The sequence below is a fragment of the Serpula lacrymans genome (genome assembly GCF_000218685.1).
Source record: "Serpula lacrymans var. lacrymans S7.9 unplaced genomic scaffold SERLAscaffold_13, whole genome shotgun sequence".
Lineage (NCBI taxonomy): Eukaryota > Fungi > Basidiomycota > Agaricomycetes > Boletales > Serpulaceae > Serpula > Serpula lacrymans.
In genome coordinates this window covers 1,267,999-1,294,620 of record NW_006763302.1, presented here as the reverse complement: position 1 = coordinate 1,294,620, position 26,622 = coordinate 1,267,999, and the positions used below count along the sequence as shown (strand labels likewise).

General features: G+C 44.1%; 10 protein-coding genes across 10 annotated transcripts; 5 read left to right on the top strand and 5 right to left on the bottom strand.

Moving 5' to 3' along the window:
- Positions 1 to 10: 10 nt before the first annotated feature.
- Positions 11 to 1,926, bottom strand: SERLADRAFT_442196 (uncharacterized protein; the record flags this gene model as incomplete). Its single annotated transcript, XM_007322737.1, has 10 exons — positions 11 to 31; positions 94 to 254; positions 306 to 519; positions 583 to 704; positions 774 to 824; positions 885 to 916; positions 970 to 1,180; positions 1,235 to 1,354; positions 1,419 to 1,557; positions 1,618 to 1,926. 10 exons carry the CDS (start codon positions 1,924 to 1,926, stop codon positions 11 to 13), a joined length of 1,380 nt encoding a protein of 459 aa, XP_007322799.1.
- Positions 1,927 to 2,349: 423 nt separating this feature from the next.
- On the top strand, positions 2,350 to 3,548 carry SERLADRAFT_477335 (uncharacterized protein; the record flags this gene model as incomplete). The annotated part of the gene is made up of 5 exons (XM_007322736.1): positions 2,350 to 2,461; positions 2,525 to 2,630; positions 2,687 to 2,902; positions 2,958 to 3,062; positions 3,112 to 3,548. The coding sequence occupies 5 exons, from the start codon at positions 2,370 to 2,372 to the stop codon at positions 3,202 to 3,204; spliced, it is 612 nt and encodes a 203-aa protein (XP_007322798.1).
- A 2,610-nt stretch (positions 3,549 to 6,158) lies between these two features.
- SERLADRAFT_442194 (uncharacterized protein) lies at positions 6,159 to 7,458 on the bottom strand (the record flags this gene model as incomplete). The annotated part of the gene is made up of 5 exons (XM_007322735.1): positions 6,159 to 6,563; positions 6,623 to 6,772; positions 6,829 to 6,886; positions 6,982 to 7,086; positions 7,151 to 7,458. The coding sequence occupies 5 exons, from the start codon at positions 7,456 to 7,458 to the stop codon at positions 6,159 to 6,161; spliced, it is 1,026 nt and encodes a 341-aa protein (XP_007322797.1).
- An 860-nt stretch (positions 7,459 to 8,318) lies between these two features.
- Positions 8,319 to 10,387, top strand: SERLADRAFT_417905 (uncharacterized protein; the record flags this gene model as incomplete). Its single annotated transcript, XM_007322734.1, has 10 exons — positions 8,319 to 8,337; positions 8,495 to 8,577; positions 8,763 to 8,820; positions 8,879 to 8,927; positions 8,956 to 8,974; positions 9,220 to 9,273; positions 9,609 to 9,794; positions 9,896 to 9,937; positions 10,181 to 10,264; positions 10,323 to 10,387. Coding segments are annotated over 10 exons (657 nt in total), but the record flags the coding sequence as incomplete, so codon positions are not given.
- Positions 10,388 to 10,400: 13 nt separating this feature from the next.
- On the top strand, positions 10,401 to 11,976 carry SERLADRAFT_477329 (uncharacterized protein; the record flags this gene model as incomplete). Its single annotated transcript, XM_007322733.1, has 5 exons — positions 10,401 to 10,477; positions 10,539 to 10,635; positions 10,692 to 10,856; positions 10,913 to 11,462; positions 11,531 to 11,976. One exon carries the CDS (start codon positions 11,570 to 11,572, stop codon positions 11,945 to 11,947), a length of 378 nt encoding a protein of 125 aa, XP_007322795.1.
- A 608-nt stretch (positions 11,977 to 12,584) lies between these two features.
- Positions 12,585 to 13,132, top strand: SERLADRAFT_442191 (uncharacterized protein; the record flags this gene model as incomplete). The annotated part of the gene is made up of 3 exons (XM_007322732.1): positions 12,585 to 12,848; positions 12,914 to 13,033; positions 13,091 to 13,132. 3 exons carry the CDS (start codon positions 12,585 to 12,587, stop codon positions 13,130 to 13,132), a joined length of 426 nt encoding a protein of 141 aa, XP_007322794.1.
- A 517-nt stretch (positions 13,133 to 13,649) lies between these two features.
- On the top strand, positions 13,650 to 14,336 carry SERLADRAFT_442190 (uncharacterized protein; the record flags this gene model as incomplete). The annotated part of the gene is made up of 1 exon (XM_007322731.1): positions 13,650 to 14,336. One exon carries the CDS (start codon positions 13,650 to 13,652, stop codon positions 14,334 to 14,336), a length of 687 nt encoding a protein of 228 aa, XP_007322793.1.
- A 4,521-nt stretch (positions 14,337 to 18,857) lies between these two features.
- Positions 18,858 to 19,181, bottom strand: SERLADRAFT_351747 (uncharacterized protein; the record flags this gene model as incomplete). The annotated part of the gene is made up of 1 exon (XM_007322730.1): positions 18,858 to 19,181. A coding segment is annotated over one exon (324 nt), but the record flags the coding sequence as incomplete, so codon positions are not given.
- A 340-nt stretch (positions 19,182 to 19,521) lies between these two features.
- Positions 19,522 to 20,589, bottom strand: SERLADRAFT_442187 (uncharacterized protein; the record flags this gene model as incomplete). Its single annotated transcript, XM_007322729.1, has 2 exons — positions 19,522 to 19,735; positions 19,823 to 20,589. The coding sequence occupies 2 exons, from the start codon at positions 20,587 to 20,589 to the stop codon at positions 19,522 to 19,524; spliced, it is 981 nt and encodes a 326-aa protein (XP_007322791.1).
- Positions 20,590 to 22,221: 1,632 nt separating this feature from the next.
- Positions 22,222 to 23,807, bottom strand: SERLADRAFT_442186 (uncharacterized protein; the record flags this gene model as incomplete). The annotated part of the gene is made up of 3 exons (XM_007322728.1): positions 22,222 to 22,582; positions 22,654 to 22,848; positions 22,945 to 23,807. 3 exons carry the CDS (start codon positions 23,805 to 23,807, stop codon positions 22,222 to 22,224), a joined length of 1,419 nt encoding a protein of 472 aa, XP_007322790.1.
- Positions 23,808 to 26,622: the final 2,815 nt, after the last annotated feature.

The following is a 26,622-nucleotide window of genomic DNA, read 5'->3' as shown; positions in this document are numbered from 1 at the left end:
GACTGTTCGACTAGCTCTGCTCGGCCGGGATCTGTACGCAGGTAGAATAGACGTACACAACGCAAAATAAAGTCTGCAAATTGTGGTACCCACTAAGTACTCCTTGCTTAATGCGCTACTCCTGCTCCGTCTAACGGACCGCACGATTTGTGGCAACCAGAACGACGAGTACATAGTACCGACGAAAAACAGTGCCAATGAAGGTGTAACGATGACGCGAACGACGAAAGTGAGGAAGAAAAACATCCCTAACCCTAAGAGAGGTCTCGTCAGCTATAAATACCAGAACACACGATACGGCCTACAGATGCGAGCCTGGGGATCAGAACGCAGATGTTGCATGAAGAGGCGGAAGAAGCTGGGTTCAGAAGGAACGGAAGGAGTGGGAGGGGCTGCCTGTGGTGCCTGCGTAGGTAAACTAGAATCCTCCTGAGGTGAAGGTGGAGTTTGACGAATGGGAGAAGGAGCTGGTACGACATCTTCTGGGGCTTGTACTTGATTGATGAGAATGGAGAATTGCTGTAAACCGACGGAAATTTTAATCAAGGCCTAGGGCGCTGCTGCTATTAGGATTACGCTCACCGCTTCATAAGCGAACAGCATGCAAGCTAAGAACGCAGGGGCAACAAGTGAAAGCGATGGCCGCCCATCAGCGAGGATGGCAAATGCAATATGTCCTGCAAACGAGACGGCGTCCACTATGGCTTTGGTAAGGAATGATCAGCGAGATAAACGAGAAATGCCAGCGGGCGTTCGGCTGCGATCCATCTGACGAGAAAGAAGAACGAGAAGAACGAAGTAGGCGAGTGCTGCCGTCCCGGCATCTGGTTAAAGATAAGAGGAATGATGAGCAACGCAAACAAAAAATAAGATGATGAGCTGACAGGTTGTAACTTTGCGGAAGAAAGTGCGAGACCTATTGATTGCAATGTCAGATCTATAAGGAATGCTCTACATGTGTGCTCCTACCTCAAACCCTCAGTATTGTTGATATGGTAAAGAATGCCACGTTCCTTGCTTAGTAGTACACCGTTGAGAGTCAACTTGGGAGACTTGACAGTCCATTTTCCAGTGGGTCTCTGTAGTTCTTCTTCCAGCTCATCCATGAGCTGCTCTGGAACTTGAGATGGCTCTATCTGAGAATATAGGGTGAATCCGCATTTTGATTTGCCGCTGTTGTCTGTAGAGAGATTAGCAAGATAGCTCCCTTAGGGACTAAGAATGATTGACATACCATCGTTGTTGCTGTCTTGGTCTATGATACCTTGATCGATCATAGTCTTTAGCTTGTTGATCCTTGAAGCAATTTCAGGTTCTACAGCGTGTGCTGTGGCGTTTTGGTAGCCCTCGGGTACTATGGATGGCAGTAGTCGTATATCTATGTTTCGGCTGAACATCAACATGTGAGTACGACGAACTCTGGTAAATAAGAGATATTACCCGATTGGCTCTGCAAACCCATAGATAATAGATAGAACCGTTTCCTATGATATGGACGCCTTCGAAATCAAGTCTCATATCATCTACATTTTTAGGATCAACGAGATCAATTCTGCCCTAAATGTGATGTTTGATGTGTTGGTGAACAAACAGATACGAGACATCGAGTTGACATACATGAACCATCGCTATTCTCGCTGATGCGTTATTCGCCGCAGTGACTTCCACAGGGGTGCGAGCCATCAAACTCCAAGGAATCTTTTCTGAACCGGACCAATTCCATGGCCCTATTTTCTGTAGTACTTCAGTCATATTAGGATCAGCCATGTAGGTCCGGGCCAGGGACGCCCATGCGAGGTCTGAGGTATTGGGATGAGAGAGGCTGGGAAGAGTGACGTTGTGGTAGTTTACATCCCCGCGAATAAAACCTGTCACATTGGGGAAATACGACGAATGCGATGGGTCGAGTTGCGAGCCAAATGTCATGAAAGACTGTAGCAGGGGAGCCACAGATGAGTCTGGTGCTGACTACCTTTGGACTCGGACATTGTTCTACACAACCCAGTCAAAAATAGCACGCACTAGAGTAAAATTTGACTCCGTCCCATTCATCCACGCAGTAAAATTGGACATTTGGAGTTCAATGACTGGAGTGCATCCTGATAATGGTTCCGTGCGAGAAACTCGTCTCCGCTGTGATTGGTGAGCATGAAAAGCATGAATATTATGAAAAGAAAAGAGGGAACAGAGCTCCTTTGGTTTTGTATCCGTACGGCTTCTGGAGGATTGACGGTTCCTTCATTGCGGTCCATAGCGTGCACCGTGCAAGTCACGATGTAACTTGACACAAACGCTCAGCCACAGCCTAGTATGTGTGGGGAAATCTCTCCAGCTCGCGTTCGAAACTCCGCAACGCGTCGAGCTCAACGATGGCAACGACATCGGCGTCGGACAGTAAACGGTGGACACATTTCCACTCGGCATTACAGCTCGCCATTCAACGTTCTGCACGCAAATGGACGTACGTTTACATATATCCTCGTTGCCACATTTACCAGATGAATTTGACGATATGATGAAACAGCTATGAAGACTTTACCGAATGTTTTTCTCTATGGTGCAAAGAAGAACCAAATGGCGCGTCTGCTGTGTTTAATGCTGTCTCAAGACATATGGAATCTACAGTATCTGTACGTGTTTTGGTCTATAATTTGTCAGGGTACACTGCTCATAGCTAGGATTAAAGAACAGTTGTGAAGATCTATTCAAAGAGTATAATGTTAGGGAGAGTATCAACATATTGCATGCTGTCGTTACAGAAGCTCGTGCACGAAAGCAGCGCGGAGAACTATCGGGGAAAGACGTTTGGAAAGAGGATTTACAACCTCGAGTTGCTGCTCGTGCTCATGTGGTGCCTATTCTAGAAGGGGAGGTCGATCGCCTGAAAGCAACATTGAAAGCTGTACGACAAATTTTTTCTGCTCATTCTCATACTCACAGTATATGTTTTATGTTAGCTCGAAGAAGAAAATCTGAAACTGCAAGCTCAATTTCGAGAGAATGTCAGGAAACAGGAAGAAACAGATGCGAAGACGACCGAGCTTCTAGATATTCTCGACGATGTATGTTCCATTGTCGTTCTTCCGTTTTCCAAGCTCACTCGAGTCATAGATCTACCACAAGTGGAATAAACTTCCCCACGAAGATATGGAATTGTGGACACTCCAGACTGCTGAATCATTAGGCTCGACACGGCCACCATGATCGGGGTTGGCGTAGTTTTTCAAAGTTTCTTAATATCTTAGCCGCTAAGCTCGGTCGAAGGTGATTGAAAATCAACGTAGCAGAGAACGGAAAGCCGATAGAAAGAACACCATACAACTTGCCAAGGACAGGCATCAAGTTCGAACACACCTGGGAGAATAATCTTGCGCCCCAGGCAGACGCCCAACTCGGAGTACTACCTATGAATGATAGTAATCGTTGGAAACACGTAGCAGAGTCAATTTGGGTACAATGAGGGTTGTATATTAATATACTAAGCTTCCAAAGTTCAAACGGGTGATTACATTGGCTACAGAGCGCAAATCAATTAACAGTTCACTCTCAGTAAAAACAAAAAGTCTGCTAAAGTCGTGTGAATGTCGGAAAAATCCACTTTCCATGGTTAGGCCGAGTGTGGTCTGATAAGATTGGCAGAAAACGGAGCATCAGATTAGATACAAAAGATTGCGAACAGGTCAGACCAGGTTTTATTCAGAATAATTGTTGCGATAGCCCTGAGATGTCCGAGTACACATGGCATTATGATGCGGCCGATTTGTATGAAGACTTTGATCGTTATGATCGCTCCGGCCAAGATGATAGGCCTTACCAGAATGGTCTTGCCGTTCGAGCTGAGGATTCCGATGGCGCTATATTGGTACCAGTAACAGTAGTCATATCTGAACAGACAGAACATGCCTGATTGTCCTGGTCCAAAGCCTTATTGTAGGTATGGCCTATATTATCTTTTCGAACCTTATAAGATAAATGCACGAAAAAAGTAGAGCTAGTTGATTGCACATGTGATATTCGAGCAATGAAGTATACAGAGTAAACTACCAAACTACACTGGCATTTCTATTAGGAAAATATAGCCTCGACCTTCAACAGATTATTCAGTGTGATGTATACTACTAGTAGAGCAGCTCACTCACTTGGTAGACATGTTCAGTAGAAATCACACCGGATTGATTGATCATTTATTGCCAAAGCTTGTCAACATAAGCGAGGAAGGACATCAGTGAGTACGAATAGAAATATTAGTGTTGGAAAAACATACCTCAGATTTGGTGGCTACAAAAGGTTGTTGAATATATCAGCCTTGGTCATACCCGCAGTCCAATGATCTGCATCAGTCAGAACAAAGAGTATATCTGGACTATGCTGAGGAAGTACTGTTGGAAGAATGCATTGCTGACCGCTGGTTCGGCACTGGCAAAGTTGTTCATGACTTCGAGGCATACTGTTTGGAACAACAATTATTAAGACATATATATATTCAACAGCTGTCATGAACGTACAATTCAAACCCGTGTCTAAGAAAATACCAGGAATTGATGTGAATCCTTTGATTAGTCGGCTTCCAGTCGTTAATTCTGCTTTAAAAGGATAAGTATAAGTATCGTGAGACATGTCAAAACGCACCTGCATTAGTAGTGATGTCATTTGCAACTCAGGATTGGTGGTGTTGGACAGGTTGGGTTTACTTAGGAAGTTTGCATGCAGTGATTTATATACTTTCTGTGGGTTGGTGGAGCCTCAGACGTCATGATTAGTAATTATAATGAAAATAGTGGATGAATCCACTCACCTTAGATTGAACTGAAAAACAGTCAGTTGTCGCCAACGCTATGCCATTGAACGGCAAAAAATGACGACGTGATTCTACACCCATTGTTGAAGAGACTTTGTCGTCCGAGAATAGCTCAAAACCTTCTTCATACAACAACGCTGCACCCACGGTCCTCGCACATGCAGCCAAGGGTCCCAGTGACCTTGAGAAGCATTGGTTAGCACTTCATGGAGACATAGAAGCAGTGAAGCAAAAAGAAATAGCTGCAAAGCCTGTAGCTGCAGGGACTCATCTGTCCCAAGCACCACCACTTCGCACCCCTTCACCAGTCATGCCAACCACGCCAACCAAATGTACTCCAGTGCTGAGATATGGATCAACAAGTACCCATACATCTGATGGAGTGCTCTCGTACCTCAGTGGTGGAGGATTCGACCAGGGATGTCCTGTAAACAGAAAGGGACGTTATAAGTATAATAAGCGATATAAATACAACGAACCTTTCACATTTGCAAGCCCCACTAAAATCGCTGGAGACAACTCTGAATCAGATGGGAACTTGGAGGGGGTTCAAAGGGAAGAAAACAAAGAGGTAAGGCATTGAAATATAGTGCAACTATTTAAGACTCACTTTTCTCTTGCTGAAAGAGTCTGGGCTGCAGAACGACTAGTCCTAGTAGTGTGATTGTCAGTGGCTTAACAGAAAAGGACAATAGCGGAGAACCACTGGCAACTGCGGCACCGAGCAAGTCCAAGCACCCTCTGGATGGGGATAATAGTATTGCTGAGCACTGGTGGCAGCTTGAGGTGCGTTGACCAGTGATAATGGTGGAAAGAGAGATCAGTTTATCTACTAGGTCTTTGAATGTCAGGATATCATTGATAATCGTCCAACAACACCTGTGTCCAGTCATAAATCCCGCCAGCTTCTCATTCTCCAATCTGAGCTTTCACCACCAAACCAGAAGAGAAGAAAGATTATGATGGCATCGTAATCAGAGAATCAGGCCCCCCAGCGCCTAGAAGAAACACTGCAACATGTTGGGAGGAGTCTTGACGAAGTAAAAGGTGTTTTGAAACATGATATTGTGGGAGCTATTTGTGAAGAGACGCAGGTCTTGAAGGATATACTTTGCGAGCAAGTGTCAAAGCAACACCAGTAGTAAGTGTTTGACAATGTAATATCATAACCAGCCTGTACCATTGTATTTTTGACTCAATCTTTATGTTGTTTTTGCTCTACGTTGATGTCCTGAGTCTGGATAAGTAATAATGGGCCATTGGCAGGCCAATTGCCATCTTATCATGATCTATTTACAGGTACTATCTATTAGCGATCATGCATTGATCATGCTTGATCATGATAGGCTCATGTGGTCAATTAGATATCTGATTGGTCAAGTCTGAGTCCAAGTCCATGTGCTTGCTCAACCTCTTCAAGATTGTTGCTTTTTTCTCTATCACTATCCCCTTTGTCCTCGTGAGCACTCTCTCCAGCCCCACTATGCTCCTTGGCAAGCTCATCCTCGTCCTCATCGAGCGCTGCCATCACACTCTGCATCAGTTGATCTCTACCTGTGTTAGTCAACTGGCCAGCAAGCCCGTGTTCAGTGTTGGGGAAAAGAGCCATATCCCACTGCCGAAAAATATGCAGTACACTCTGTTTTTGCTTTTTCAGGCCGCTTAAGAGGAATTGCAGGTAGTTATCGAAGTCTTCATGCCAATGAATACCTGACTCGGCCCCTCTCTCCTTGAAATAGTCATCTGGAGATAAAGTCCAGCGAGCCTGGAGAAACGGCCATGTGTGAGTCAATTATATTTGTGTTTAGCGCAAGGATTATTTACCAGAACAGCAGAGGCCGCAATCATGCCTGGTGTAGTATGGTCTAACCCCCATTTCAGGTCCATTGTTTCGTTGTTTCTGGTAGCACGAGATGGCTCCCCTTCGTTCATCAAGATCACAGATGCGGGCCCTCGTATTATGCAGCTAATTGTCTGCCGGGTAAAATTTATTGGTCAGCATTCACCACTGAATACAAGTTCTGACGCACTTTCTGAAGAATAGGGTTCAAAAATACACTTTTCACGTCAAACTTGCCTGCATAGTTGCTGTGAAGGATCTCAGCATTCCATGGATGGTATATCAAACTACCATCTGGACCCTCCGCTCGCCCTATCCTCTCCCCAAAATTTTCCTGCCTTACATGTGATACTCATAAGTCTCCTTCAGTACATTGAAATATAGCTGCGCCTCGAGCTCGAAGACGACTAGCCATATTTGACCTTTGTTCTTGCATTCCATCACGGAACTGTCAGGCCATTAATTACAGTAGTAGGTGTTGATCACATAAAACACTTACTGCACGAACTAACCAACATTTTTGAAGATCATCATGGTATTTGACAGGGAGCACATCCATGATATCCCAAAGCTGACCTTGTAATTTAGATCCTATGGTGTCAAATCGGTCGAGTGGATCATATTCATTATCCAAGCTTGTTTGGAAGGTCCTAGTTGGCTTGTGCAGCCAAAGAGCATGTGTCACTTCAAACTTTTGCCCGAGTCCTTTGACCATTTGCTCATGTTCCACCACATTATCTCGTAGGTCCACTCTCTCTTGCCTCTTTTTAGCCTCTTCCCCTTGTTGTCCCCCCACTGAATCTTTGTTTTCTCCATTCATAGCATTATTGTATTTACAACGCATGGCCCTTGCGTCCTCTTTTGCAGTGTTGGTGTAACAACCAAGAGTTATTTACTCTGGCGCACACAGGAACACACTATAGAGAGAGATGGTGATGGGGAGTGGTTACCCCTTAGGCTGCAGTGAGTTAGTTGGTATACAACAGGAGGACTCGCTGAGGAGTCTCCTGGATCTATTGGGGTATATATACTACTACAGGTTTGTTTGTACATATGTACTATACAGTTGATGAAGGCAGTGGCTGATGATGTCATAGGGCCTAGCCCGTATGGCCAGCTCCACTGTGTGAGAGAGTTGAATCTAAAATAAGAGAAAGGCAGTGCGGCGCGGGAAAGGGGAAATGCCACGTGACACTATGTGTAAAAGCTAAAGTATTTAAGTTAAAGCGGAGAATGAAAAGAAGGGAAATGTCCGGAAATTGTGTTATCGTAACAGTTGGCTTCAATCTGAGCCTTCCGTGCAACCTATAGGTATGTTGTTAATATACCTCTGGGTGGGACACTGACTAAACTATACCTTGTACAATGAACCAGGTGACATTTGACGACTAATGTGGCTTATATCTGTGTCCTCCGATTCCATAGTACCAGAGTCAGATCTCTGCTTGGAACTCAGTTCATTGTTGTCCTCTTGTGAGTCCATTCTCTCTCTTTCAGGCTCTTCTGATCCGCTATCATTTAGACTTTGTGCCCTGTTAGGCAATCTCCTTTGCACAAAGGTCTTGTGCCTTGCGTGGGATGCTCTACTTTCCGCAGTTTGGGCGACCCGTTGCGTCTTTGAAGCACCCAAAGCTTGCCTTGCATCTTTGGTGTGTTTCTGTTGTTTTGCCATTGTGTTCCATGTGGGTTCAAGTTGGAGGTGAGCTGACTAGCGCTCCACACTTGACCCCGACTGATGTTAGGTCCCGTTACATTAATCTCAGTCCACCACATCCCAACCACCGTTAAAGTGTGAATTGGTGAGCTTCTCTGTTGTCAAATATTGCAGCTCAAGCATCCACATTCCTTATCCACAGAAACCAACGCAAAATCATGTCTCATCTTCCAAGAACAAGCAGGATTGAACAGGGACCGTGGTGCCAATACTGCCAGCAACATCGTAATGCGCGCCGGTTTGACAAGCATATTGAGTCCTGCAAAATAAAACATCAGGAACACTTAGAGTTTGCATCAAGAGTGCACAGTAAATTTGCCCAATCCACCAAGAAAAAGGCGTAAAGAATTAGTACGTGTACAATTTCTCTCAATATTTTATATTTTACTCCTTTGAACTTCTTTATTCAGGTTAACAATATCACCCAAGCCGACAATGATGAGCTCGGATTGGGTCTTTCTATCAATAGTGCGTATATTACTGAAAACTAGTTTATATCTAATAATCACATATGAAATGCTATTAGGGTGTGAGGAGCCAAGTATTGTGACAAATGAGCCCAGCATACCACAACTGTACAATTTGACTTCAACCTTTATACAGATCATCTACCATCCTCACAGTGGGTTGACCGAACCAAAGAAAATCCCACTTGACAACGTAGCCCCCCCTTTGACACATCAAGATGACCATAAAACTGGAGTTGGACGAACGGCGGATATCAAACCATGGGCTCCTTTTCATACACGCGCTGACTTTGAGTATGCAAAATCGGCAGTTACAGGGCTTCTTAGTAGAAGTATTGTTGACGCTCAGCTTCATGGGATACACAATGGATGGGCAGAAAACACTAATATATCATTTCAGAGTTATACACAAATAGAGAACACGCTGCGCATTGCACGCGCACATTATGTCCTGGTGAGCCGAGTAATGTCTCAAATATCTTTGTCTAATATAACCATCAGTTTCAAAAAGGTGCCGTATCTGCTGATTATCTAGTAAAAACATACACATTCAAGTTCAAATATCGTGATCCCTGGAAAATTCATTCCAATTGGATAATGGACAAAACGCTGGCACCGCTAATTTGTTGGTATCCAACTCAGAAGTTCCTGTGTCAGCAGAATGGCAGGATAATTTTAAAAGAGCAAATATATGATGAGTTTAGCACGGGTAATAAATGGTGGATTATACAGATAACAAAACCATATACTCTATTCTCTATTCTACATGACCTTTGATCCAATTTACAGAATTCACTTCCAGATAACGAGGATATCCCACATTGTTTCCTCCCTGTCTCCCTCTGGCTAGACAAGGGAAACATCACAAAGCGTGTTAAGAAGCATCCCATCATCATTCGCCCAGTTTTTCTTCCGCATCAAGTCAGGAACGCATCAGGCAACGGAGGGGGTGTTCTTGTAGGCTATATGCCAATTGTAAGCATTTTCCCCCTCATTATATGCTATTTACTCTATTATTTTTACAGCCTCGAGATCCGGCCGACCCATCAGACTGAAATGCCCCCAAAACAATCCAGTGGCAATGTTTCAAGCGGGAGGTCTACCACAAAGTTGCCAAGGTAATATTTGGCTCACTCAGGAGTCCTGCACTCTTTGGGGAAGCGATGACTTGCGGTGACAAAATAAATAGGATTGTGCACCCTGGGATACCAATCAAGTCCGTTGATGGGGAGGAAAGCTGCGCGCTGACAGCTACCAGAGCAGCTTTAGCCAATTTCCCATGTCCGAAGTGCTTAGTCCATCACAACTATTTGCACTGTCTCCTCAAAAACTTCAAAAATTGGACAACAAACACAATGTAGCAAGTTTACAAAAATTCTATTGAGGCACCAAACAAAACTGAAGCGGAGCGAATTTTACAAAGTTATGGATTACATGCAACGGAGGTTTGTACTTTTTCTCCTTTTTCTCTTTGCTTTGTACTACTAATAACTGTCACAATAGAACTTCTTTTGGACATTGGAACATTCAGATCCCTACCTCGCTATCTCATACGACAAACTTCACTCGGATGACCTAGGCAAATGGGGAAAACACATATGGCCCCTCCTGCTCAACGTGTTGGCTGAAGATAGGAATAAAGGCTGTATGGCTAGGAAGTAAGTTTCTTGCATCTTAAACTCGCAACTCATTATAATCAAGCTCACGGATAATATGCAGCATGCGGCATGTTTGTAGATGGGCCGGGCTCAAACATTTTTTGAATGTCACTACAGTCAAATATGCGGATGGCCAAGTGTTTGTAGATATATTAAAGGTATGTATTACATGATAAACATCTTTGTGAACTATGCTAACAGCCTTTAGTGTATTTGTATTCTCCCATGTATCGCTCAACTTCTCCCCAAAAACTCATCACTCGTATATGGTATCCGGGCTTATGGGAGATACCGAACCATGATAGGCCTCAATTGCCTAACTCAAGGGTGGCTACATCGGCTGAAACAATATATCAAGGACTAAGAAAAATGCTGCGAGGTGAATCAGAAGTCTATATATATAAGCTTTTATCTAATGGCTAATATACTTTACAGCACATTTTAAATGACTATGGAAAAAACTTCGACTTCATCAAGCAGCATGGTGTCAGTCATGTCATCAAAGATATCATGCTGAAGGGTGCAACAGACAACTACGACACACGGGTTAGTGAGGGTTTCCATCAAGAAGTGCAGGAAGCATATGAGCAGACAAACCGAAAGGATACTGATGGTCGAGTAAGTTTTCTCTTCCTAGGTAATGGATACCACAATCTCAGCATCGTCTTTGTAGATGGCTCGTATTGACAAAAATCAAGAAGCGGTTGCTCACATACGAATGACCATCAACAACTACAACAAAACCCGCCATGAACACACTAAGGCCAGCAACCTGGAGGACAAACACTTACTTCCCCCACATGACTTGAATTCCAACAAGGGCTAGCCTAGGCCCAATGGAAACCATTGGTCACTAGGCTCACCCATGAATCTTACAACGTCGCAAGTGATGGAGCATTATGATGGTCTCTGAGGGTTCCACAAATATTTGCGAAGGTTCCTGGCTGCCAACTGTGATGTAGCAAATGCTGAAGATCCCATTACTGTAAGCTCATCAATATATGCTCCCATATTTCTAGTCATAAGCTTCTAACGCTGTTCCTCACTTTACAGATTAGAAATTATCAGTGCATATACATTCAATATTAATCCATGGAAGATTGGAACAAAGGATGCGATATTCTCCGATGTAACCCCAGCTTCAATCAAGAACCACGTTTCGACTTCGTTCTTGTCAACACGGACACCCCAGAGCCAACCCCTGCTCAACTCAAAAAGCTGATCAGAATATTTACTCAACATTCTTCATTTAACATTGCAGTGGTCAAGGTGCTCAAGTTTTCGGCTGGAAACCCAAGGACTAGGTGGACGGGCGCTTGGCTGTATGATAAAGCCAGAGATTTTGAGCTAGTAAAAGCAGAGTACTTGGTTTGGGGAGTTCATATGATCAATGCGTTTGATCTCAAGGACGGGAGCTTTTATTTAAACGATTTAATTGACTGCGACATGTTTTTACGTTTTGGGAATTGATATTAATACTTTTACATTTTATCTATCAACTAATGACTCTGAGTCCACTAAGTGTCTGAAGGAATGAATGAATCTGGTATGGCCCGCTCGTATTTTCCAATGTTGTGACAATACCTGGTGAGAGGTAATCTGCGGTCCTGATTTTGCCACTTTCGCTGATTGGCCTGATCGTTTCATCTCTCATACCTGATTAGCGCTTGATCAGTGTCTGATCATGAACGCAACAGATTGACAGACAACACAGGATTATCTCAGATACTCACAGTGTCTGATCTGCTAAAATGGATTTTTCTGACAAAAGTCAGAGTAATAGTTGAGTGAAGTCAAGTGAAAGTCGTGCAAAGTCTACCTTTAGTTAAAAAATTTGAACTTTTACTAACTTAGAGCTCGTACAGGAACTCAATTTTCAGAAAATATTGGTTTTTTCCAACTTTTCAGCCACATGATGCCGGGGAGTCAAAGCATGCTGTACTCTTTTTGGGAGTACAGTCTGATGGCACGAGGGGAACAATATATATGTTGTCCAATGGTCAATGCTTCTTCAACTGTCCTCATGCCCCAAATGAAACAAAAATATGGTGTAGGACATACCCTGGACCATGTTCCTCCTGGAAAATGACCACAACAATCCCTCAGAATGAGCAAAAGTCAGTCCCAGAAATCTAACAACCAAGAAGTAGAAGATGAAGGAGAGAGTGTCAGTCAGAGTAGTGGCAATGCCATTTGGACCGAGATCAAAACTACAGCCCTTATCAGCTACATCAAGAAACATTGCACACAAGGAGGGGACAGCCTCAACTTTAGGAGGGCATTTTGGCCAGGGGTGGCAGCTGACATTGCACCTCTCCTTGCGAAAGGACCAGCAAAAAGTGCTAATTGCTGTGGTTCAAAATGGGGCAGGGTTTGTAGATGGATATTGTACCCCACCGTACACTATTTGCTAACAAAAATCATGTGTTAATGTAGCTCCGTACCAAATATAATGAAATCAGTGCAATTGCAAACTTATCTGGTGTACCATGGGACAACAAACTAGAGCTGAATATACTTGACAAAAGTGAGGCGGTCTGGGCAGAAATTGTTGAGGTACGTACCTGGTTTTTACCTGCATGGGGAGGAGTCTGAATCAGCATTAATATGTAGAAAAATCCGAGAGCAAAAGCATACAAGAGGGAGGTGTTATGATACACAAAATTTTGGACCTTTAATTTTCATGCTCCTCTTCAACTTTCTTTTGTAATTTTCACACACTGTGCTATGTGGCACTTTCCATTTTGGTTCAAACTCCATCTTCTCACGCTACACTGCCTTTTCCTTATTTTAGCTACAAATTTGTCACACAGTGGGGCTGATCACACGGGCTGCGCCCTCTGACATCATCAGCCACTGCTTTCATCAACTGTACAGTATATAAGTACAAACACCCTGTAGTAGTATAAATACCCAATAGATCCAGGAGACTCCTCAGTGAGTCCTCCTGTTGTTTGCCCACAACTAACTTGGTCCTACCTATAGGGGTAACCACTCCCACTCATTATTCTTTTGCTTGTCTGAGTTGTGTGCCAGAGTAACAAACTCTTGGTTGCTACAGGAGGGGTGGGTGCATTATAGTGCTATGCAGGAGCTGCTGGGGGGTCAGCACGCCAAGGGCTTGAATGCCTTTTGCACCCCTAGAGTACCCCGAGCCCCAAAGGTGCCAAAGATGTCCACATCCACCACCCAGGTATCTACTCCGCCTGTTTCCGCCACCACAAATTCTACCACATCTATTGCGCCTACACCTGCTGCACTCGCCATGCCTACCGTCTTTCGTGCAGTGCCCGCTGTTGTGGCTGCTGCACCTGCCATCCCTTATGCAGCTGTGTCTGACATAGCCACAAAGGATCCTCTTGGTTGCATCAACAACTGGCTTGGCAGCCTTCCCTCCCCAACTTCTGCAGCTGTGCTTCCTCCCATGAGTTTGACCACTTCAGCTAGTAGCAAGTGCTCGGCTCAAGATGCTGAGATTGACATTCATAAAGGCGCAACTGTCATCTCCCACAGCAAGAGCACTGGTGGAAGCAATCAAAGCCAAGGTTCCAAAAAATTCCCACGTAATACCACTGCCAATGTGCTCATTAGCCTGAACAACAGACTTGGCAAGTTCCTCCCCATCATGCGGGACTTCAATACTAAACTAGACATTGACCTTGGTACGGAAGCTCCCTTTGCTCCTCCTGCTCCTCCTCCCAAAGTCTCTCAGCCAGAAACACCTGTTTCAAACCTGAAACATGTTCATCAAAGCCATGCCATCTCTGCTGTGTTGAAAAATAATCAGTACCTGGGAGTCAATGATTCAGTCAAACTGTTTCAAATTTTTGAGCACAATATTGTAGTTGTAGATACATAATACCTTAGCTTTTTGCAGAACAATGAGTTTTGCTGTGTCTATGTTTGCTCAAAGCTTGTTTAGTTAGTAGTATGATCAGTGGTCTTAATGTACTTATATCTGTGTTCTCCGTACCACAATGAAGTTATTGATTGAGTCAATCCATTCATGTGTGACTTTGAGCAAATAAACATTGTAGTATACTGACTTACAACAACCCTCTCTTTTGCAGCTCTACTTGATAGTCTACCCACATCTCCTGAGCAATTTTATCACATTGGCTGTTTGCTGCTAGACGAGCTGCTTCTAAGATTACTTGATATGAAAGCTCCCCGTGATTGCCATTGTCGGGTGTGAGAAGATCAGTGTCTTTGTTATTGTCTTTGTCATTGGTTGGATTGTGAGTACGGATGAAGTTGTGAAGGAAGCAAACAGCAGGTGGGATAAAAGCCTGCACAGACATATCGTATTCAGGTGCAGCCTTTGAGATCGAAAACCGGCACTTCAGAATGCCAAAGATACGCTCAATGATGTTCTGAACCAATGCATGGCGCAAATTGAAGTACTCTTGCGGGTCCTGGGGCCTTTTAGAAGTGAGCTTAGTCCAAATATATATATTAGGGATTTACCTGCGGTTTCCACAAGCATATTCAGCCAGGTGGTAGCGCACACCTTTGTAGGGGACAAGGAGCTGGTTACATGAGGGAAATCCTGCATCAGCCAGATAGTATATACAGATCATGGGAGTGGGCATCATGAAAGAGACTGGCATCTGCAGCGGACCCCTCCTACCCACTAAGGACATACGTAAACTGCGTGTTGAAATCACAGCACAAAAGGCAGTTCTGCAAGAAAAAGCCCTTGCAATTTTGCATAGCATCACGCTCTGCAGCCAATGGGCTGCAGGCAATATTAGTGCCGTCAATTGCACCAATGGCGTCCTTGAAGTGGCAAAGTTTTGGGTTGTTGGCAATAGCAGCTGGTGTGGCCTCAGTGGCCTCAGGAAGACGTACATAGTGTAACAACCAAGAGTGATTTACTCTGGCGCACACAGCACACACTATAAAGAAGAGGAAGTTGGGGAGTGATTACCCCTTAGGCTGCAGTGAGTTAGTTGGTATACAACAGGAGGACTTGCTGAGGAGTCTCCTGGATCTATTGGGGTATATATACTACTACAGGTTTGTTTGTACATGTGTACTATACAGTTAATGAAGGCAGTGGCTGATGATGTCATAAGGCCTAGCCCGTATGGCCAGCTCTACTGCGTGAGAGAGTTGAATCTAAAAATAAGAGAAAGGCAGTGCGGCGTGGGAAAAGGGAAATGCCGCGTGGCGCTTAAAGTATAGAGTTGAAGCGGAGAATAAAAAGAAAGGAAATGTCTGGAAATTGTGTTATCGTAACACATAGGAGTTGTAGATATTGGTGGAAGTGAAAGCCTGAAGCATCCACTTGAAATACTTGGTGATTGTGTCGTTGGAATGTTGAAAGTGTTCAGCAAGATGGCGGGTAGATAAACTGGTGATGCAGGCATACAGAAAGATGGCAGTTGGTTTCTCCAGCATGGCATGCTTAGAGTCAGTATACCCATGACTCTGCAGGAAATTGATAAGCCTTACAAATATTTCTCGCCACATCCCCAGCTCAGTCCTTATTTGATCAGGATAACCGTCCATTAATTCTCTAACCCATCCATAACCCGTCAGGATTGAGTTATGATATGGCCTTGGCTGTGGTTGCTGCTTCTGCTCCTCAGCAACAGCTTGAGCTGTTGCAATGATCGACTGAACAAGGATTGACATGAACCTTGACATCTGCAGGCCATATGAGAGGATCTGTTGTCTAGTCAAGGCGATCTGTGAGTTGGATGGGGCTTGATTTTTGTCCTCTATTTCTGGACTATGAATTTCTTCTATTTTGTCCATGCAATTAGAATTTGACTCAATATTGAGCTGCAAGACAAAACTTATAATAATGGCTTGTCGCGCTGACTAGGGGTATGTGCAAAAATGTCGTGGTCTGTGTATTTTCATTTTTTTTTTCTCCGCTCTAATCGGGAGGAGCTGGACCGAAGCAAAAATCAATTTTTTTGAAAAGTGAGAGTTCCCGTACGAGCTCTTAGTCATTTCATAGTCGGAGTCAAGTCAGACACAGTTTCCTTAATCAGGTCATAGTCAGGTTTAGGTCAAGCATTAGTCAGACTCAGTTTGCACTAAGAATCTACCTGTACACATCCAATAACATGAGATATCATCACAATATAAATTAGCAAAATCATGTGACTGATGTTAATGCAATGTCAGGCCCATGCTTTTTATGGGTTGTGTTTCCAATATTTGCGAATCCAATGAATGTCAATCATATGTCTGTTGCATAATCTCTGGACTAGCTCTAGCAACTACATCATAGTTATGTACTGCAAGACATTCAATTTGTGTATATCTAAACACCACACTTGTATTAGATCTGAGCACTATGTTCATATTACATCTTAGCACCACATGGAAATTATGTAGACCTTGTGCATAATAAATCTGAGTGAAACTCAGCCGCTGCCTAAGAGGCTATAGAAACAACTGAGGTATTCCTATACTAAACCCCCTACTACTTATAGTCGGAGGTGCTGCTTGCTACAGTATAATAACTCCTAGGAAAACAATGGTGACTCCATGAAGCAGCCATTGTTCTTCTTGGTGCTTTAGCAGAAACCAGGTTCTTCCGGTTCTGTCAGTGCATAGCAATTATATCTGAGTGTGACATGAACATTATATCCGGTTGTAAATTGGGGAGTGTTTCACTTATGGATGGTAATTCACTCTGATTATTTTGTTTACTCACTTATTCACGCAGTACTGAATTTTAACCTTGGTTATATTCAATGATATGTCAGAGTTTGTGATTAGATTGTCCTAATCTAATCACAAACTTGGACTAAATACCTATCTTAAAACTATGTAGTTCTATATACTTAAATGAGGTGTAAGGTATGACTAATCCAATCAATACCTTACACCCTCCCCCAGAAAAAGAAGGTTCAGTGTTTGTATGTACAAAGAGAGAGAAAGTAAAAAGAGAAAGGGAAATATTTTCATGATATATATGTAAGGTATATTGTATGTACACTTGGTTGTACAAACATGCATAGTATCAGAATGAGATAAAACAAAATAAGAGAGATAATAAAATGAGACAAGAGAAAGGACAGAAGAAGAAAGAGTAAAAGAACTAATGTTCATACAATGATAATATTCTATTATGATGGTGATGGCAGGCACAAAGCATGAGGCAATGTGACTCAACAGCAGTAGCCAACATCCAGCAGGAAAGACCTCTTACATGGGAGCAGGGCCTTGCTCACCCCTGAATGGGGGTAAGTCCTCCATCTCAGTGTCCTCGTTTTGGGGACCTGTGGTTGATGGACCAGCCAAGGAGGAGCCTGCCTTATTTGAGTTGCTGGGGTCAGCTACCAGTTGTCCTGGAGCAGGGCCTTTGCCGTTGCTGAGCCTTGGTGTTGGGGTTAGTCGGTGAGCTTTACACTGAGCATTGCTGCCTCAGGGTCACTTCTAAGGTCTGCTATTTCCTGGGCCAGCCAGAAGTAAACATGCACCCAGGGGTCATCAGCTTCTGCATATGTCACACTGCTAATCACGTTAGTGGCACGTGAGTTGCTTCACTGTGATATCCAGCACGGCAGGGAAGCGGTTTTGCCTCATGTTGTGCTGGGCAATTTTGAGGTGCATATCCTCTACAAAATTCCAGTATAGTCCAGGGTACAAGAGGAGTTTAGCCACTGCTCATGTGTACTGAATGTGTCTTGCCCTTCCTTCTGGTGTTGACTCAGCTTGTGAGCCAAGCCTTGCAATAAGGAGGTACCCCCGAATGAATCTCAGGTTGTAGAGACCACTGATCAGTTCAGGGATACCCTTCTTCTTCTAGTTGTGGTGAGCCATCCACTTACCCCAACTGGACACTGTGTCCATCAGCCTAGGTTGTGGTACACTTTTTTTTGGTCATAGTGACCCTTTTTGTGTGCTCATTCACGTAACGATAGTCCATAATCATTTGCTTCTTACCATCTTTTTTAGGAATGAAGAACACCGGGGACGTCATAGGACTTTTGGAAGGTCTGATGTAACCCTTCCTAAGTTGTTCGTCTATGAAACTAGATACCTCATCTCTCTCTGGGGAAGAGAGCGGTATCATGTGTCCTTTTCTTGGTTTAAAGGTGTCCTTCAAATCTATAGCATGGTCCCAAGGCTTAGCCTCTGGGAAGCGCTCTGATTTGTGTTTAGAAAAGACTTTCCAGAAGTCGTGGTACTTGGGAGGTACCAGCCTCTTAATCTCTTCCTCAGGTTTTACCTCATCATTGTCATCATCGATCTTTTCTAAAGATCTGAGCTCGTAAACGTGACTAGCATTTAACTTTTCGAGACGCTCATCGTGACGGACATGATTTGGTTTACCCAAGTTTACACATTCCTGAGGGCAACGTGACAATGTGACAACCCCTGTCTGCCAGTTGATCTCGGGATTATGTTTAAATAGCCAGGTCCAGCCCAAGATTAAGTTAATCTTCCCTAGTTGGGTAGCTTTGGCAGTGACTCGTTCTCTGTGTCCTTGGTATTTGACCACAAAAGAACATTTGTGCGTGATACAGCCACCTGCGTTAAGCGTACCGTCAACGTTATAGACGGGAATAGATACATTTAATTTTACAAGGGGGAGTCCAATTTGCTCCGCCCAGACCTGATCTATGAAGATCCCGTTAGCGCCTGAATCAAGCAGTGCGCTAGTTGGGTGTACTTTGCCCTGGGCAAGGTTTTCCACGCCAACGTCTAAACAAATCTCCTTTTGGAATAAATACATAAATATGTGCGCATCAACACATGCCTTGGGATTTTGGGAAAGGGTGGCTCTGAAGAGGAAGGGGAAACATTGAACGTTACATGTTTTTCTATTTTATTTTTACCAGAATCAAGCACCCTAGTTTTTGTCTTGCCGGGGCCACGCTCCAAGGGAGACGCTGGTGCAGCGGTAGTATCATAAATATTACAGTCACAATGTTTCATACAAGTACAAGCTTCTGATAACAAATTTAGAAATTTATTTACAAATTGGGGAGCCATCCCCGTCTTTCCTTTATTGCTCGTGCAACACCCCGGAGCAGGGGCCACTTTGTTGTGGTTTACTTCATTTTTAACAGGAGCTAAGCCCCGAATTCTTTTCCCTGAGCCTTCATTTCATTGACCTGTTGGTCATAGAAGAAGGCCCGGATTTTGTCGTACGAACGACCGGCCAAAGAGTTGAGCCGATCGTCCGGCTTCTCGGATTCTAGTTGGCGCGCCTGGTGCCCTTGGTTATTTTTTTGTTGGGCGGCCTGCGCCCCATTTCTGCAATCTTGGGACATGTGTCCTTCTTGGCTGCAATTGTAGCAGTTCCCCTTGAATCTGCACATCTGTCCGCCTTGGACCGCACCAATATCCATAGGGGCTCCCTGCCCTGGTTACAGCCCGAACAGCTTGAACCCGTGAGAGTGATTATGATTTTGGTTTGATGACCCAGGGCGCCTCTGGGATGTGTTATTTTGTTTGGTGGACCCGCCACCTTGGTGCATGGTGTAGAGCTCTATGGCTCCACCGACTCGTCGTACTTCTTCAGCCGCCAGGGCCAAGTTGTTGCTTCGTGTATCTTGCAGATAGATCTGCTCTGCAATGCGAGGGTTCACATTGCGTTCTAGCAGTTCTACTGCATGTTCATTGCCAAGACCCCCTTGGATTGAGAGGGCCAGGAACCGGGTTACAAAATCATCTGTCCTCATGTTTCCTTGTTTGAAGAAACGGATTTGCTGATGCGCCCAGTCATGCTCAGCTTGCAATTTGAAATATTTTTCGATCTCTATTTTGAGATCGTCCCAGGTGGACCACACTCCCGCAGTGTAGCACTCCTGCAATTGTACTTGGGCGTATCGACCCGCCACAGGTCCTTTTAGGCGAGATAGTACTGCAGTGGCTACCTCAAAATTGTCGGCAAATGCATCCCAGTTTGCTTTGACCCAAATTTGGAGTTTAATCCACCATTTGGCGAATTGCGCTCTGTCTTCCTCAAAGGCGCCGGGGTCAGCGATGACTTTGACCTTTTTGTTGAACTTCTTCTCTACCGAGGGGGTTGCTACAGGGGGGTTTGCCTGTATCTCGGCGAGTTGCGAGGTTAATGCTGCAATCTGTGTGCGCATGGCGTGCAGCAGAGCATTCATATCTTGGGGTTGCAACGACATGTCGACTTGTTCTCTTTGGTAATGTAAAAAAAAGGTAACTGGGGGTCCCCGCTTGCTATCTGCGGATCAGCCTCTTCCCAGCTGAGTATCGGATCTCAATCTCCGACTACCCACACTATAGTATTTGAAAAGGTATATAAAATGTATTTGTAATAAACCCTGGTCCGAACGGTTGTCAGGGGGTGGTCCGCTTGTTAAGCTGTCAACCCTTCTCCAGACTGGCGGAGGCAAGTGCCCGGCCTGGTCAGAGGTATTCGAAGGTGAAGTTTTGTATTCTAAATCTAATCAACAGCGGTTCCACACCGACTGCTGAGCTATGGTACTCCCCTTAACGCTGGGGGCCGCATATCAAAGGTTTTGGGTTCTTCTCCCAAAGCACTACAAGGCCGTCGCTAGGAGCGCACCTATCTACTATACGGGATATTCCTAACCGCTAACCAATCTCCTTCACCCTGGAGTCCGGGTGCCCAATGGGACTTTTGCACACACGTGCAAGAGAGTAGAAGAGCGAGTCCTAATGTAACAACCAAGAGTGATTTACTCTGGCGCACTCAGAACACACTATAAAGAAGATGAAGTTGGGGAGTGGTCACCCCTTAGGCTGCAGTGAGTTAGTTGGTATACAACAGGAGGACTCGCTGAGGAGTCTCCTGGATCTATTGGGGTATATATACTACTACAGGTTTGTCTGTACATGTGTACTATACAGTTGATGAAGGCAGTGGCTGATGATGTCATAAGGCCTAGCCCGTATGGCCAGCTCCACTGCGTGAGAGAGTTGAATCTAAAAATAAGAGAAAAGCAACGCGGCGCGGGAAAGGGGAAATGCTGTGTGGCACTTAAAGTATAGAGTTGAAGCGGAGAATAAAAAGAAAGGAAATGTCTGAAAATTGTGTTATCGTAACAATCCCTGTTCTTCAACAAATTTGTTATCTATGCAACTTCCGGTACAGCCACTATCTAGTAGTGCTTCAATTATCGTTGATTGATGTGATGTGAGGTTTGTCAGTCTGCAGGTGACATTCATTTGGTTTCCCTGAGTGCCGCGAATGAATTGTTTGGGCTTTCTCAGTTCTTCCAATGCTAATACCGTTTTGTGAATTGGTAAAGTGTTTAGTTCTTTTATCAGGTTTGCATTGACTTCTAGTCCTCGTTTCTTATGGGTCTAGCTACTTAGGATACCAATAGATCTTCCTTCCTTTTGGTCCCTGAGTCTTTCTGCTATCCAGACAGCTGTCCATGGTGTTTTCAGATCTTTCTTTTTGTCTAGGTTTTTATCTGAGGTGTTCCTGACCTCTTTGGAGCGGGTTGAAGTGTCATGACTTGAACAAGAAGCGCTAGTCTGAGCGCTAGTTTCCTTTTCATTTTCTTTGATATCTGATCACATGACAGATATGATATGTTAAGCTGCTGCTATTAGCGCGGATAACATAATACAAAGTTACATCAGATCACGTGACCATCACGTGACAAGAGTCTAGACTATTACAAAGAACATCAGTCAGCGCCTCATGGCTGACTTTCAGAACGTATATATAGTGAACAACCATGTACATATTTTCCTCAGTTGTTGATTACTTCTTAATCGATATTTGTGACGCTACTTGTTTGATTTAAGCCTTCATCCCTCCGTTAACTCGGTATAGGGGATAAGACTTTACATGAAGCATCAGTCTCGGTTATGCTACCCAATTGAGTCATAACATTCTGTGCTTCAGTTGTCTCCTTTTTAGCTGCTGCGCTTCTTTCAGTCCTATCCCCTTTAGGTACTGACTGCGCCGCATCTTTGGGAATCTTATCAACCCATTTCCCTTTCAGGTTCTCCTCTTTCATAGATTGCTCTTTTCGTCTTAGATCTTGTGCGTCTTTAAATAAGGCGATATTATTTTCATCTTTACTAGTACATGTAGCATCAAGATCATCGACAGTGAGAGAAGCATATCTATTTACATTGTTCTTTGGCACAGTCTGGTGAGGAGTTGCAGCCGGCCTTCTTAAAAACCCTGGAGCAATTTGGCTTGTTCTTCCTCCAGCATTGCTTCTAACATTGCTCAAAGGTCAAACTTTGGTTTCTTTTCTGGTATTTGTCCGTTTAGGTGGTCTCTGGCCCTATGGCCCTTTTCTCCACACTTAAAGCAGCGTCCTTCTACTCGGAACTTCTGCTTGTCTACTTCCATCTCTTTTCCGGCTCCGGTGTATAGCGTACCCGTGCCGTCTTTCTTTAATTCCACCCTCTCGGCCTTCTTCTCCGAAGTGCCCCTTTCTTAGTATCTTCCATTGGGTCCCCGGTTCCCTGTACCGGAGCTGCCGCTGGTTGATCCTTTCATCATCTTCTCATTCTCCATCTGGTCTCACCACAATTGATTATTGGTGACAATCCTTGTCTTCCACTCCACATATATCATGGGAACATTCCCATTGTAGATGATCTGCTTGATAAGCGGACCATTTACATTGTTTCTGATCAAGGTGATCAAAAACTGTTCGTTCCTTTTGATGTCATAGCCGTCTTGCCTCCTCAACTCCTGAAACTTTACAAAGAACTCTTGAGCTGTCAGAGCTCCCTGCTTCTTGTACATGATCTCGTACTTTGCTTTTTCCTCCTTGTGTGTGTCTGCAAAGTGATCTTTGAGAGTCCTCTTGAAGTGAGCCCAGCTTTCTAAGAGTGTGATCTCTCCTCCATCTGATCTTTCTTCCGCAATCTTCCTTCTCTCGACCCATTCTGTTCTCAGGGCCGCTGCTGCTCCGATGCTCATATATGATAAAGCAAAACTTATCCAATTTCTTTCTCGGGAAAAGTATGCTTGGTTTGCAGTGAAATGGAGTTCTAGAGACTCCGAGAAGCTTTGAAACTTCTTTTTGTCTCCGTTGTAGGGTTTGGGTTTTGCCAGTGCCATTTTTCTAAACTCGGCTTCTGGTGCGCGTGGCAGGCCCATCCCTAAAGGCTGCCTCCTTTCTGTCTCTGCGAGTCTTCTTCGCAATTTGAGCACTTCTACGTCTTTTGATGCGAATATTTCTTCCCACAGCTCGTTGTTGTTTGCGATGGCTGTGTTGACCGCCATTGTGATTAAGTTCTGCAGGTTGTGTATCTGCTGCTGCTGGTTGGGTGCCGGCGATAGTGCACGCGGCGGAGTATGCAATAATGTGTCGCGTAAATTGGACATGTCGGTCGACCCTATCATATCGGGGTTGGTCTCTCTCCACACTTCGAAGGACATTGTTTAGGGATGGTTGTGATGATAAAAATGATAGAGCGGGGGATAGTCATTCTTGTTTTATGATTGGCTCAAGAGAAGACCAATCAATTGGGGATCTAGTTGGGTAAAGTGAAATTGATGCAAAGGGCATTCAAGAAGGTTCCCCAGATGACAAGTCTGGATCAACACGTCTTTAATGAAAGATCCCTTTCTCTGTCTTCCTTCTGCCAACGGGTTCCTCTTCTGTCCCCGCTTAGCGTGTACGTAAACTATTTATCTATAGTACCTGTGTTCTAAAGTATCGTAACTGAGGTCTGAACGGTTGTCTCAGTGATGACCAGCGTTAACCGCGTGCAGTCCTTTTTCTACTGGCAGACACAAGTGTGCGACCTGGTAAGAAGCGTAAAGAAATGTTGTATCTAATAAAACCTCAATGACTCCACGTCACTGGGCTCTCTAAGTACTGGGTTGTGGGGGCGGATGATGGGAGATAGGGGAATGGTTTCGAAAGAAGAGTTAGAGGGGGAGGATTGGATGAATGTGATGATAGTAGATGGGCGAGTGATAGGAGATGTGATTGAAGGAAGTGGTGTGATGAGGCGGATGTAAAGTTTGAGTAGAACAAAGAGTAGGATGATGATGACGGGGGTTAGGATGATGGTAAAAATAGCCTTTGTTTGTGTCATCAACTAGGTGCTCCACTAGCTTTTGATTATATAACGACTAAGCTGCACTACTGGAAGAAACCAGGCAAACTCAACGTCAATTGCAAGCAGGTAGTTGAACAGGTCGTATAAAGACTAAATCAAAAGCTAAGGTATGTACATCGTTGAGTGTCTACTTATATATGTAAGAACTCATGTCAGCCATGAGGCGCTGACTGATAGACATGAGGATGTAGCATGTATCTTGGTAAGATGATTTGTAAGTAATCACATGACTTAAGGTCACGTGATGAGATAAGATATAGATAAAGGAAAAAGCTATGTGATAAGATAAGGAGAGATAAGAGTCTCGACGTCTGAATTTGAGAGAAAAGGTGAAGTGTCAGGTGTGAAAGAGAGGGATTGTGACAATTCTCCTCCCCCATCACTCCGGAGGAATTCTGTGTATAGTGGAGTGAAGTTTTCTTCTCCCAAATGAGTCTAAGAATATTTGGACATCTTCTTTCCATTGCTTGTATTGTTCCAGTGGTTCACTCTTATGTTTTAGAAAATATATCCATGGAAATTTGGAGAAATCATCTACAGTGATAATCCAGTATCAAAAACCCTGCCTGGAAGTTGTATGGGGCGCTTGGCTTGGTTTCCTCCAGTAGACTTGAAAGGTAATTTCTTCATCATTCCTAAAGCACAAGGTTCACAAAACTCCGGGGTTCCGGTATGGGTGTCTATGTCCTGGAGCTGTCCTTATATAACCATTTGTTGCAAGCAGTGCATTCCAATGTGTCCCATACTCCTGTGCAATAAATTTACATCTACTGCTGCAAAAGCTGACTTTGGGTTGATTTCAGGTTTTGCTTGGATGTGATAAAGTCCTCGCTTGTGTAAGGCAGTGAGGATAAGTTCCTTCTTTTTCCGAACCTTACAAGCATTTGATCCTGCTGGAAAAAGTGTTGATAACCTCGTTTTAGACAATTTGTGGACAGAGACAAGTGCTAAAGTGAAGTTTGGCACAAGTGAGACATTTGACAATGCAATATTGTAGTCCTTATTGCCAACAGTTGCTTGTAGGATTACAGTTCCAATTCCAATGGCATTTACAGAGGATTCATCCCCAAAACTGATTGTCCTCAGAGGATGCAGAACATGGTATGTTCCTGGCTCAAACCAGGAGCGGTGAGGGATTGTGTGAGATGTTGCTCTGGAGTCAATAATAATTGTTGTTTTGGTCTTATTGGGTTCTGACACAAGGTAAGCTTGAATGTGTTTAGCAAGGGGCTTGGAAATATGTACATGATCCAATGCAATATGACTCTGTTCCTCCTCGGAGTCAGATCCAGATGATTGCTCCGCCGTATTTGCCTTTTCCTTCTCTTTTCCTTATTCTTGTGTCTTTCCTTTCCCTTCTTCCTTTGACCTTTTCTAGCTGACTGAAGTGTTTGACACTCCAAGGTGTTGTGTGATTTAGCTTTGTGAAAGTCACACCACTTTTTCTCGGATTTGAGTGTGATTCGGAACCTCCAGGGGCCTTCCCTGACTGTCGTGCAACTTCTGCAGTGATCCAGATCTCAACTGCATCAAAGGTAAGTTTATTTTCTTCAATCGTGTTGATTACTGATGACTGAAATATATTTGCCATTCAGGAGTGCATGGGAGAGATTGGAGAAGAGCGAAAGCCATGAGTTTGGTATCAACTCCTAATTTCATTCCGGAGAGGTGTGAATCAATTGTCCGGATTTTCGCAATGTGGTCCTGGATAGGTGATGTCCCATCCCAGGACAATTTGGTGAGTTGCTGGAATGAATAGAAGGCCGAGGCAATGTTGGACGTTTGATGGAGTGAGACAAGTTTATCAAATAACTCCTTGGAGCTGGTGAGGTCTCCAGTCCTCATTAGGAGGGCATCAGAGATGTGGTCCTGGATGATTCCATGTGCCTTCTCATCCTTAAGTATCCAGGTGATCTCAGGATCCTCCAAGGAGGTAGGTTTTCCTGGTGAGGGCTTAAGCTCCTCTCCAGTAACAACCCAGAGAACATTTTCCCAACGTAGCTTTGAGATGATCCAGAGTTTCCATATCTGAAAAGTGTTGGGTCCAGTGAGAACTGGACATGCGGATGTATCGTGTGCTGTGGTCATGGTTCCAAGGTTGCTGTTTCAAAAAAGAATTATTTCCT